A 13835-nucleotide genomic window follows, 5' to 3' on the forward strand; every position below is an offset into this window, starting at 1 on the left:
CCCCCGCACTTCTACATGTATCACGTATTTTGTGAATAACTCCCTTTTCTCATTTCGGTTACAGGAAATTTACAAGCAAGATGCACTGAACATCTTGAACATTTAGGAGTAAGTAGGGTATTGGCAGCAGCTCAGAAGGCGGTTTTACTTAATGTATGTCGCATTGTAAGAAACTTTCTCGGCCATCAGAAAGCAAGCCGCTAAAACCTGTGGAGTTGCAGATGGCTGCTTGAAGAAAGCATCCAGAGGTAACTGCAGCCATCTCCAACGCTCGCGTCCGCTGTTTAAATATGGTAACGGTACAAGACGAACTCTAAACTACACCATGATGGTAATTTTGTAACTAGAACACCATCGCAAGAGACTTCAAACTTCGTATGAAATTAACTTAGAACATCTTCATTTTATCAGTCACTTGCGTTAGTCAGTGGCTATGATGAAAATGCGGGTTCACCAGAGTAAAAGTTTGAAATAAAAAAAAATAAAAACATATGATGATCGATGATTTTTTCATATGGAAAATGGGTGCACTTTCGAAAAGTGCAAATATAAAAAATATTATATATATTGTCCAGGGGTAGTCCCGAAGGAATGAACTCCCAAGCGGAGGTGTGGAAACCGTGCCGAAAGCTGAATGGCACCTGGGTGAGGTGTCTAGAACGGTGACTTTGGGATACCGGGTAACCTCTCAGAGTACGCAGCCTTATCCTTGCATGCGGGGCTCTAGAAGGATGGACGAACCCCTTTCCCTAGCTTCTCGTGGGAACAACAATGACAACACCAAACATGGTTGTAGTAAGTGCGGTTCAAAACAACAAAATGCGCAGGGCTTCCAACAATATGTCGGCCAACAATGCCGACCACTCTAGAGCTGGGAGAGTTAATGGAAATGAATTCAATGTGATGAATCGGCGGAATCTCGGGACCTTTAGGTGGACGGAGCGACTAAATCATGACTTGCTAGAGTACTACGATGTGACTATGGCCCCTGAACGGGTTTACATGACACGGCTGCATACTCTGTGGTGCGAGAAACACCCGGAGCTATCGCACTTTTCGCAGCAACGTCTGCGTAACCATGCCGAACTACTCCGAAAAATGGGCTATGTAAGCAGAACGCCTACTCTGCCACAGCTAGAATAAGCCGGAAACAGAGAAAGAGAGGCGACCCTAAGACCAACCGCGGGCAGACATCCAATAGAGGAAGAGCGATGCTTTATGACCCGGAGAAACATCAATACCAAGGTTTCTCCCAAGCCATCATAACACCTGATCAAGAATATCCACCCATCACTACCGAGGTGAAAAAAGTATTAAGAGGGATCAAGAACTATTCCGCACCGGGACCAGATTATGTCAAAACCTTTTGGTGGAAGAAGTTTCCTTCAACCCATCAGCATTTGGCCCGTATTTTCACCTCACATTTAAAGTCGGAACAGCCAATTCTGGAGTGGTTGGTGGAAGGGCGCACAATACTCCTGCCGAAAATAGGCAACTTAGCTGACCCAAAGAATTACAGGCCAATCACTTGTCTAAACACACTGATAGGTGTGTCTGCAAAGGTGCAGCATTCTACCAGCGTGAACTATTGATGGCGTGGATTGATTATAGGAAAGCTTTTGATTCGACCTCCCAAAGACTTATCATCTGTCCTTTGAACAGCTTAAAGGTTCATCCGCAAATCGTCAGGCGCATAGAGAGATTGATGCCGCTTTGGAAAACCAGATTTACTATCTTATCTGGAAAAAATCGTGTGAAAACTAACAAGGTCACCTTTCTGAGAGGTGTCTTTCAGAGCGATACCGTGAGCCCACTCCTCTTTTGCCTGACATTATTGCCTCTATCTCTAGCACTTCGCCATTCCGACGGGTACTTGTGCGACAAACCTGCAGATCGAAAGTACAAGATCACTCATGTATTTTACATGGACGATCTTAGGATCTATGCTAAAAACAAAGAGCAACTACATCTAGCTCCAGGGATTGTCGAACGATATACTAAGGAATTTCGAATGGAATTTGGGTTAGACAAATGCGCCAAGGTTTATTTGAAGCGAGGAAAACTTAATGGAATCTCTGAAGATCCTGAGCAGATACAAACGTCTCATCCGACAAATTTGGTCTTCCGAACTGTCGGCGAGAAACAAAGTATCTGCAACGAACATGCTTGCGAAATGCATCACATCTTATCTATCTCGAGTACTCACTCCTGAAATCCCGGATTAAGAAAGCACAAGGGAAAAACTTTCGTGAACAGCTCCTCGATAATAGGAAGCACGGTAGCTTCCAAAGAAATGTGGAGGATCAGTCAATGTCGTGTGAGCTAACGTTTGCTTTCCTTAAATCACCTGGATTGAAGTCTTGTACGGAGGGTTTCATTTTGGCATGCCAAGACGGTGTCATTTCCACCTTAACATACCTTCACCACATTTTTAGCCAAGACATTTCCGATGATAGTTGCAGGGCATGCCATGCACACCCCGAGCATTTAGCTCACATACTATCTAGTTGTCCAACTCACGCGGGAACGACCTACATCTAAAGGCACAATGCGGCACTAAGAGTGCTTTATTACCATCTCTGCCACTTTTACGGCATTAACCTTAATATCACTCCTCTAAACGCTCCTACAGAAAATCGAGTCAATTGTTGAGAATGGGAAGTGCCGCATATACTGGAACTTTATATTCTCGACAATTGTTTCTGTTGCACACTCGAGGCCAGATGTGGTTCTTCTTGAATTCGAGAAGCGAACCATGTTCGTAATCGAATTTTCGGCACCAGCTGATAAAAATATCATAGTCAAGGAGAATGAAAAGAAAGAGAGGTATAGAGACCTTATAAAGGAGTTGCAACGATTGTACCCGGAATATTCTGTTAAACTAATCGTCCTTATCATCGGCTCTCTTGGAGGTGCCAAGCTTTCACTTGTTAATAGCCTGAAAAGCATTCATGCATGTCAACGACGATCCGGCAAAAGTTTCGTGGACCCTGAGAACACGGAGCTAAACTAATCAGAGATTTGCACTTTTCGGAAGTGAACCCATTTTCCATATGAAAAAATCATAATAAATATTATTGGGTTTATTCCATACAACTTTTACAATTCTAAAAATACTGAAGGGTACACACATACGCAGACTCAATCATTCCAAAATAATGTTTTAATACGACACTTTCGAAATCCTGTAAAAATCCGTATTATATGAAAAATTAAATTTGTGCGCCACCCAATCTTACACCCAGCAAAAGAACACCTAGAAAAAAGTAAAGAAAGTTTATTAAAAACAAGTAATGGAATTATGTACATCAAATTTTATTTACGTTAATATTAATATTAATTTAAAAAATAATTTTAGTTAAAACAAAGAAAAAATCAATTAGAAAAAGGACGGGGAGGAAAAAATGGTCGTCATCTTACTCTTTCAAAAGAGATGACGGTATTCGGAAGCTCTTTATCTACGGGTACCATCAAAATAAACCCAGTACATTTTTAATCCGCAGTGCCGTAGTTAAAAAAAAAAACTTCTGAAACGATCCACTTTATGGGAGAGGCTGTACAAGAACTATTTCTCTTATGGCTCATCTCTCATGCCGACGCCTTCATCCAAGTGATTCTCTCATCAGGCAAAACCACTTTGAACAAAGCATCCGAGTAACAACTGCTCGTTAATAAATCTCTTGCATCGGAAGATACTTCTGATCAACCATCATCAAGTCTCGGACTATAATAAAGCAGAAACGTAGTATCTGTGTCCGCCGATGAATCGTTTGAATCCTTGTACAAATGAATAAGTTCGATCTTCCTAGGCTTAGAGCAAGATTTGGTGATGCAAATCCTAGCTATATTATCTTCTAAAACAAACAAGAAAACATTTTCATAATAACAATACTCAAAATTTAAAAAATATGAAGTAAATTTAAACTTAAGACACTTACCGTTAATCTTTCTAAAATTCCAAGACTTTTGATACCATCGAGCAAACTGTGAAATGCTACATTACTACGTCAGTACGAGAAGGATGTTCTAAATATGTACTTAAAATAGGAACGAGGCCTTTAACATACACAATACGCATGAATGTCAAGGTATCTATCACAATATTGTTTAGACTTGAAGATATATGTTAAACGTAAAGCAGATTTCTGAACAAATGTCTGCGCTTTGAAATGCGCTCATTGCGAAAGACATTATTGCTTCGATTTTTACAAATAAAAATTGTATGAAATATGAACGAAAAATTGTAAATAGTAAATTAATGAGAAAACAATAATAGACGAACAGTGTTAGTAACCGTTTCTAGGAAACCCTTAGGAAAGGGCGCTTGCTGCCTGCTTCACGAATAGATTTTTTCTTTCAAAATCGATTTTGGCTGATAAATAAACAGCAAAAAAACTATAAACATTGTATTTATTTATGAATTACCACAGAGTTAAAAAAACCAGCTGTGTTAAAAAATAAATAAAATAAGTGTAAAAGTTCTGCCTTCCAAACTAAGAAGATACGTAAGTTACATTTTTATGTAAAATAAGTTTTTAATAACATTGGATTATAAACGGAAAGCTAAATCTGACTGCGTTGATGAAAATTCTTAATTATTAATATTTGTTGCAAAAAACGACTGTTTATACATATGGAATGTCGAAAAAATTGACAAATAAAAAGAAAAAAAAAACACAAAGTATTTTGCGCGTCGCTAAATTTATAAAGCGCAACTGATTGCCAAAGAATCGTCAGAGAATCGCTTACCCTTACGTATTTTCTTGTCTTAAAATACTTGTAAAATAGGTCGAGCATTGATTGGAAATCTAAGGGAAATAAATCCCAGCTAAATTCGACTATAGACTAGCAACCATCGTTGGGGTAAGTTCTGAATAGCCGCTGAACATACAGAGTCCCTAAGGTGTCTTTTGTTGTTATATTTCGAGGCCATGCATTTCTTCGTGAATATCATAACAATTAGTAGAACTATTTTTCTATATTTGGTACGAACTTTAGCTTTATAAAATGAAAATTGAAAGAGTTTTTTAATTTGTTATAAGAAAAAAACTTTACATGTTTTGTAAGCCACTTTTATACAACTTAATTATAAATTTAAGAGTGACAAGGCGCGTATTTACTGCAAATTTGAAACTGGTTACTTAATCTAATAACTTAAATAAATTTAATAGTTCAACACCATTTTTAGAAACTGTCAGCTCTCCCTCGAATTATAGAAGAAAACCAAAATGGAGCACGTCCTTTTATTTTTTATAATGTAATCTATTTATAAAGATCCTGGAAAGGATCAAATCTACATTGAAACATGTTTCTTTTCAAATATATCCAAATTATTAGCATACACTGTAGTTTATGTACTCTATACCATAATGTCTAAAAAATGGTAGTAATTTTAGGTTATTAAATTATCGTACGATAATTTACATAATTTAAAAAAACTTAGACTTATAAAAAACTGAACGTAATTTTATTTTAGAGTAGAAGAAATGTAAAATATATCCTGAAGAGGCTCGATGTCATTGAGCGAAAGCTCGATAGTTAATAAAAATTTACGATCAGAAAATCAACAATACTAACATCAAATTTAATTATTTTACTCTAACCAACACGAACATCATTCTAGAAACTTGTTACTTAATTATTGCAAAAATAATTGCATATTTTAAAAAAGGAACTTTCGGAATTTCTTTCTTCTATATAAACAAATGAATGAATCTTGACGTACGGCACGTCATTTTGTAGATATTTATAAGATCTGTATTTGTAACTAAACTTTTTTATGACAGACACATGGGTTCGTTGCAATAAACAAAAAACCTGATTTTGCTATCATTAACGATTATTTACATACGCAGTCCCTCCGAAAGCTTGGTTTAAAATATACAAGCTTTTGTTCAACATGCTAATCCTACAATAATCTGAAGTCAAATTTTAGGTAGCTTTTCCTGCGTAAAATTTCATTGGGTGCTTAGTCATTAAAGACATTTTAACCAAAAACTAGTGATGAAGGAACATTTCGAGAACTTGTACAGTTTAATAGAGTTCTGCTTGTGTGTTTGAGTTGTGGCTTTATTCAAAGGGAACAAATTTCCGATAGCCCTTGTACACTTTTTTAGTATGGCACACAGGGGTCTAAAACCTTGCTTCATCTGCAATACTGCTTTGATAGCACATGCTATAGTGCAACTAAATGATCATAAGAACATTCTTGAACAAGAAATCTTACAAACGAAACAAGATGGAGCTAGCAGACATCCGGCTGATATAGATCATGAGATCTGAATTTGCAATAGCAATACGTCGATACAACCTCTTCTCAAGCGTGTCTTGAGTGCAATGGTCGCAATAACACACAAAAACTAGCATTTTAATGTAGAATCGATATCATTTTTATGAAAAATATCTAACATGTTTCAAAGAAGTATTTATGTTGTAATCTTTATTTAGATATAGTAGGATTTCTGCAAAAAAGGATACAAGAATTTCGTAAAAAGTAGCCTCTGGTGCTCAGCTCAGGTATGCAGATGAAAGTACTTTGACGGAGGATGAGTTCAAAGTGATTTCTCCTATATCAAAAATACATTATATTGACCTTTTCACTTACGCTAATTCCTTTCAGGTGTAGGTAGGACATCGCTAAGTACGTAAGAAATATATTTTGTATTTAATTTGTAAGTTGCGGCGAAACCTTAGTGATAAAATCTTATCTGTGATGTTTCAATATCCTATAAGCTTTGCAGTTTCTATGGTCAGACAATCTTTAATGTCAAGATTTGTTGAAGAAAAGACCGGATTCCGATCTATCACCAGAGACGAGTACATAGATAATTACGTCACTGACTTTTCGAATCGATTATATAATACTGAACCGCAAGCAAGGATGATTATCTGATTATTGTGAAGATTTTCTGCCTTAAAGCATTGCGTCATGCATATTGCATTCATAAGAGTAAACATTTACTAAAGCAACCCATGCTAATTGCTCCAAATAGCTGTTTATAGATATTAAATGACCCTACTTTTCGAATTCAGCTGATAATGATGCAATAATCCTTTTAATGGATTTAAACAGGAGATTCAACAGGTTTCGAGATTAGTTGATCACATTAAAAAGTTAGAGTCAATTTTACAAAAAGGTCTTTTACCCATATTTTGGGTGGGGTTATTTATAGAAGGAACACATTTCGAATGATGAGACAAGAGATAGCAAAGTGTCTGAAAAGTTTGTACTCAGATTGCTGAATTAAGTCAGAAAATATCAATTCACATACAAAAATAAGAACAAAAAATGCGATTCAATTAAGCATGAGAAAAAATATTAACTGCGGAACATTCTATTAAACTAGACAACATAATATCAGAAACAAATTCTCTAGAAGCCGAATAAGGACATTCGTACCAAAGAACCCGTCTTTCCACAACTTGGAATCAGTGTACAAGTTTTTATACGCAGAGTACTCAACTTTTTATACGCAGCTCGCGGTTCGTGCTCAGCACTCATTCAATCCTCGATGCGTGAAAACCTACATAGAATAAAACCTTGTCTAAGCCCAACTGAAGAAAGACATTCATACTAAAGCGCCCTCATTCATACCCTTTACCTCTCGTTTCAGAACACAAACTTTTATATGCACAGGGCACAATTGTTTACACACCTCCTTATACGTACCTTCATCTTCCAGCTCAGCACCGCGTTCAATCATTGACAAGTGAAAAGCAACACCCAATAGCGTCTTGCTTGACCGTGAATGAATACAGACCTTTGCGCTGGTTCTTCGTCCATTGAAACCCTCTAAACGAGTAGAGCAGAACCGAGATGGTCAGCATATTAGTCGCAGGTGCCTTGTTCAACGCAGACAGATTTGGAGACCAAATCTGTCGAAGAAGATGCTTGTATTTGCTTAGTCTACGTTCTGAATTGCAACCGTCGACTAATCAGCGCGGATCGTGCTGGACGCTAATTGGTCGACGGCTCCAATCGTAACCGTAATTGAAACCGGAAACCACTCGTCTGAATACGCCTTTATACAGTTTACATAAATTTATTATCATGCCGTTCCCATAGCGGCGGCAACGACTCTCTGAATTATTTTGTGTTCCCGAAACAGGACAAAACTTACATTTATTTAATTCCTTTTAGTTCTTTGAGAAATATCTATAATTAATTGTTTTTAATTTCGTAAACTAGGATAGATTTGATATTCAAGTCATTCCTTCCATTTCTTCCAGGAATATGTATATTGTATATATCTAAAATGTATTATATATTTAAAATAAATTTAATTCCCACTCGTATCTTCGAAAAATATCGGTTTAAAAATATAAATAATATAATATATATATATATATAATAAAATATAAATATAACATTTTTAACAAAACAAAAACACTTCGTTTATTATTAATATTCAGAAAAAAGAGTCACCAAAAATACGAGTTAGAACACAATAAGCAATTGTATCTAAGACGCTCTCGTGCGACCGATCGACTGACTCGCAGAAAGAAAGCTATTAGGAGCCATTAATCCCCACTCCCGTATTATTATATCAATTATAAGTATAGATGTAATCGCTTGTAGAGTTATCCAAATAATATGAATTAAAAATATTACAGACTTTAAAACTCTCCCTAAATTTCTGCAACGTTTAGAAAAATATAAATTCAATCAGATTATCTTATTTATAATCTCAGTCTTACTCACAAGATCTAATTTAGACCTCAATAACTGAAATTTCGGCTTTGTTAGAGCTTTAGTAATAACATCGGCAGTTTGATTATCAGTCGATGTGTACTCTACACTAATCACACCCTTTTCATAAGATTACGTATAAAGTGATACTTCACATCCATGTGCTTACTTCGCTGATGAAACTCTGGATTTTGAATCAATTCCAACGGTATGCTTCGAAGGTACCTGTTTTACAGTAATGCAAGCCTACGTCTACAGTACCCTTTAAATATCAAATCATTCGCTTGACAAGTAACCAATGTATCTCATCAGGGTTCTCTAAAGCTCTCTATGCAATATTAACTGCAAAACAAATATCTGGTCGAGTAACAACGTATAAAAACATCAAATTACCAACAGCTTCTCTGTACGGAGTTACACGCATCTTTTTCTCACAATCAGTCATATTCCATCCAGTTTCTATTGGAGTAGAAACGCGATTAGCATTATTTAAATTAAACTTCTCCAGGATCTTTTCCGTGTAACTTTTTTGACTAATAAAAATAGACCCATCTATTAATCTGAAAATTTCAACTCCAAGGAAACTTTTCACATTCTTTGTCACAATCATTTGGGAATTTTTATTCAATTCACTCATAAAATTGTCTACAAGACATTCACCTGTGGCTGCCAATAATCCATCATCTACATATATAGTAAAGTATATTCTCTCGGCACCCTCTGAACAAACATAAAAACAAGGGTCAGATGTACTTTTCTGAAAACCATGTTTTTCGACAAAATTAGTGAAATGTTCAGTTCAGCACTTCCGTGCCTGCTTTAAACCGTACCAACTTCATAGTAGCATACAAACTCGCGAACTTCCATCATTAGAGCCTTCGGGTTGCTTCATATAAATTATTTGCTTTAATTTTCCTGAAATTGCTAGTAACGTTCTTACCGAATCAAAACGAACTACTGGACTGAATGTTTCCTTATAATCAATACCTTCTACCTGCGAATAACCTTTTATCACTAAACGTGCTTTATAACGCCTTGTACCATTCGCATTTACCTTTTATCTTCTGAACTAACATCTTCATTATAATTCAAAAGTATTGTTTGCGCAAGAAACGATATGGGACAACCGAAAAATTCTGTTTGTCTAATTTTCCGTATATTCCTTAACTTACTATCATGTGAGTCATCTTTACTTAAAAATTCCAAAGGTTCTTTTTTTTATCAGAATCTTCCTCATGGAAAATACTTTTTAACGATTCTTCATTACCATGAAGAGATAAATCGCGCGTCTCTGAGTTTCCTCTTGGATTATTTATATCAGCCTTAACCGGAATTACCTTTTCAGTTTTAAATACTACATCGCGACTAAAAATTACATCTCTTAAACTTGGCACACAGATCCTATTACCTTTGCAATTTTCAATATAGCCGACTAAGAATCCTTTTTCTGCCTCTTTGTCAAGTTTTCTCCCTTTTTCATCTGGTATATGAACAAAACATTCCGTACCGAAACTTTCAAATTATTTACGTTAGCTGATTTACCAAAACATAAGTCATAAAGAGTTTTTCCCGTTTGTTTACATGGCCCGTTCTATGAATGACATACACAGCTGTATTTATTGCTTCTGCCCATAAAAACAAAGTTATATCCGATTTCGAATAATCATTGGACGCGCGGCCTCTACAATAATTTTATTATCACATTCTGGAATACCGTTCTGCTGTGGCGTATAAGAAATATTTACAGTATGACTTATAACTTCACTATCCATAAAGCCCTTTACATTTTGGTTGACATACTCCTTCCATCATGCCTGAGAATCTCTTTTACATATTCACACAACAAATTTTCAACATCAATACAGAAACTTTTTAATTTTTCTAATACTTCTGATTTTTCTCGAATAAAATAAACTTGCCTAAATCCTGAAAAATCATCTTTGAAGAATAATTTTTTGTTTTATTATTACGCAGCAATTCGAATCTCTCGCCATAATCAGTAACTCAAAAATTTACCCCCTTTTTAGCAGTAACCCTTACAGAAAACAAATTTCTTTTCAAATCAGGTAAAAATAAAACATCATACATAATACCAGTAATCCAATCACCATCTACCAAAGTCTCGATTTCAATGTTACCTGTACGATACGCTTAAATTTCCTCACCATTTCCCATCCTTACTTTGACTGGAGTTTTTAATTCATTGAATTCGCAAAGCCTGTGTGACCGTTGAACCGTGCTGCATAGAATTATCGCCATCATTCAAATCATTTTCTTACTCCTTTTAGGGCAGTTTCTTCTGAGGTGGCCTTTTGAAACACAAATATAACAAGCAGTACAGTATTCCCTCACATGACCTCTCTTTCCACACGTGTAACAACCAGTGTTTTTCCTTCGAGTGTTTCCCATGACTTTTGTGCTGATTAAAAAGAGAATTCCTTGAGCTCGCCTTCATAAACAAGGCAACCGTCGTTTCTTCTGAGTTTCCTTGTTGCGAATTCGAACTTCTTCAGACATCAATCTTGTAGTAAGATTTTCTAAATTTTTCTTTGAATCGTCTACCGAATCCCAGGCTCAAATAACTGTTTCTGAACAAGCGATACTTTTTCATCAGATTTCATGTCATAAACCGCATTTAATTTAATCCATATCTCCTTCGCAGTCGCATAACTTAGAAGAAGATCCAACGGTTTCCTTTCAAACTGTTGTGACAATAAATTTCCTGGCAGCTTTTTCTGCTTTTTAAAATTTCTTCAGACTCGCCTAATAGCCTCCTGCTCCTATATCAAGTTTGATTAACCTGCCTTCACACACATCCAACAGATCATCATCTTCTTCCAGCTATGTAAATATGACGAAACGCCATTGATGCCAATTGTCCTTATCACGCAGTTTTCAACTTTTTGATTTATCGCTTACGTTTTTAATGACACTTTACACACTCAATTTTTTCACAAAGCCACATGTAATCGCTTGCAGAGTTTTCCAAATAATATGAATTTAAAATATTACAGAATTCAACATTTCCCACTCGTACCTTAAAAAAATATCGGTTTGAAAATATTTTCAATTCTTTTTTTCTATGATATAAGCTTAGAAGTTTAAATTTTCGGAAATCTGATGAATAAGATATTTGATATCTTTAAATAAATAAAAATATCAATATATATAATATACTTTCTAAATGTATTATCTGTAAATAAAGTAAAAAATATATACACATAAGCTAATAATAATAATGAAATAATAATTAGGTGAAAGCAACGATAAAAACAAAACTAAAATGAATTAATTATGCTGAATGGATAAATGATTTAGTAGATGATTGATTAGTGGATGATAATTACGTTACACCACAAGAAATATACTATTATTTATTTATATCAATGAAAAACTTCTAGGTTTTTTGATCTTATTGATCCTGGCTATGGATTTTCGAATTTTCCAATTTCATTGAGAACTGCTCTCTGAAATTTTTCGAGGCGCATTGAAGGGGATTTGGTTTTTCTTATATGAATTTCCCTGACGGTTTTAAAAACATACACATCTTTTATTAGCTATTGTTTACAAGATTATTAGGAAAGATATACTTACTTCTTTGAGGGTATTTTCCCAGATTTATCTACATTCAATGTGAGTCGAATATGCGCCTTTTGTAAGAACATAATTGTACTTGTGTTGAGTTGAGTGAGATTGTATGCCAGTTGAAGAATCTGATCCGCCCAATGACGAGCAATCTCTGCTCGAGTCGAACAAAAATTTAAAAACGTCATATTCACAAAATCAGATCCATAACAGATCGTAACAGTTTTATCTTCTAGCAGTTCTTGGGAACCCATTGAGACGAAACCTTTTATTTTAGAATCCTAAGAAATAAATAAAATAGAATCAATATTTTAACCGTAACAGCTCAACATAAGATCAATGTATTAAACAGCATAACAGACTATTCTAAAACTTGTTTCATTACACAATTCATATAAAATAATATGATTCTTCGTGTTTCAAATCATGACATTGTGATGCTTAAAAATAATACACAAAAGTACTACATTGATTGATTTATTGGAAAATTCTTTTTCGACACAAGCTATTGTTTTCAGTGTATTCGGATATACAGTTTTTGGTAAGGTGATAAGTTAAGTGTGACTAAGGATGAAAATGATATATTTATGTTGGAAATTGTAGATAGTATACCATTTATAATTATGCTGACGTTTTTTGACATAATTTTAAATTATCGATTGCCGAAAGCACTTAGATGCAACACTTTATTAGAACTGTAAAAACAACATCGATATGTCTAAAAACTGCTATTCCGTTTTTTTCGGGTCACTGATTGCGAATCTTCATACCAAAATTCAAAATTCAAAATAAAGGATCCAATATGGCAGATAAAACTATAAAATCAAAATCGATGTAGTTAAAACGTTCTATTCCGGAGGTTTTCAGGTCGCTACTGTTGAATGAAAGGCTGAACTGTCCAAATAAAAACATAGCTATTTTCGCCACATCGATGTCGCTTTTACAGTTTTCATTATATTATTTGACAAAATAATATAAGGTGAATTCTAATCCTTTCCCCAAAATTACTCCTAACCTCTTATTTTCTACTGGTTCTATATTTTAAGGTTTTTATTAAATAAAATGTAAGAAATGTTAAAAAATGTCAACTTTAGTTTACATTTTCAAAGTTAAAATATGTTTTTACGCCTGTTTTTTATTTTTTCTATATTCTCTAGTAGTCCATGCGCAAGGTAGTTTTATCTTGCTTTGCATCCGGAATAGTTAGCTAGTGTCAATTTTCGTTCATTTTAGTGTTTTAAACAATATTCTAAATTTGTACAAAAAAATGGCGGCTCGGTCCGTCATGTTGAAAAAAGATGCCAAAAATCAGATTTCTGGAAATAATATTTTTCTGCTTCGTGGGAAACAAAAATAGTGATTTTCAAAATTGTAGAGGACTTCATTCTCTACAAATTTCGTCAGAAGCATTTTTCCACTAAGCGAATATTTTCAGAGTTATGCCTGGGTCAAGCGAGGTGTATTCCCCAGAATCACATATAAAACTGCCATTATGACTCCACAAAGTTTTAGTTATGATTAGTTCCTATTGTAAAAATATATAATTTACTTTTCATACACA

The 13835-nt window shown here is 34.9% G+C and overlaps 1 protein-coding gene across 3 annotated transcripts in view; it reads right to left on the reverse strand.

The window, feature by feature from the left end:
• Positions 1 to 13835, reverse strand: part of LOC117178994 (1-phosphatidylinositol 4,5-bisphosphate phosphodiesterase classes I and II) — a 661888-nt gene that overhangs the window by 374856 nt on the left and 273197 nt on the right. For all 3 annotated transcript variants that reach the window (XM_033370599.1, XM_033370598.1, XM_033370597.1), the window contains one exon: positions 12284 to 12555. In XM_033370599.1, coding sequence (XP_033226490.1) covers positions 12284 to 12555 — 272 coding nt within the window. The remainder of the gene's footprint in view (positions 1 to 12283; positions 12556 to 13835) is intronic.

The sequence above is a fragment of the Belonocnema kinseyi genome, chromosome 8, assembly GCF_010883055.1.
Source record: "Belonocnema kinseyi isolate 2016_QV_RU_SX_M_011 chromosome 8, B_treatae_v1, whole genome shotgun sequence".
In the NCBI taxonomy this organism is placed as follows: domain Eukaryota; kingdom Metazoa; phylum Arthropoda; class Insecta; order Hymenoptera; family Cynipidae; genus Belonocnema; species Belonocnema kinseyi.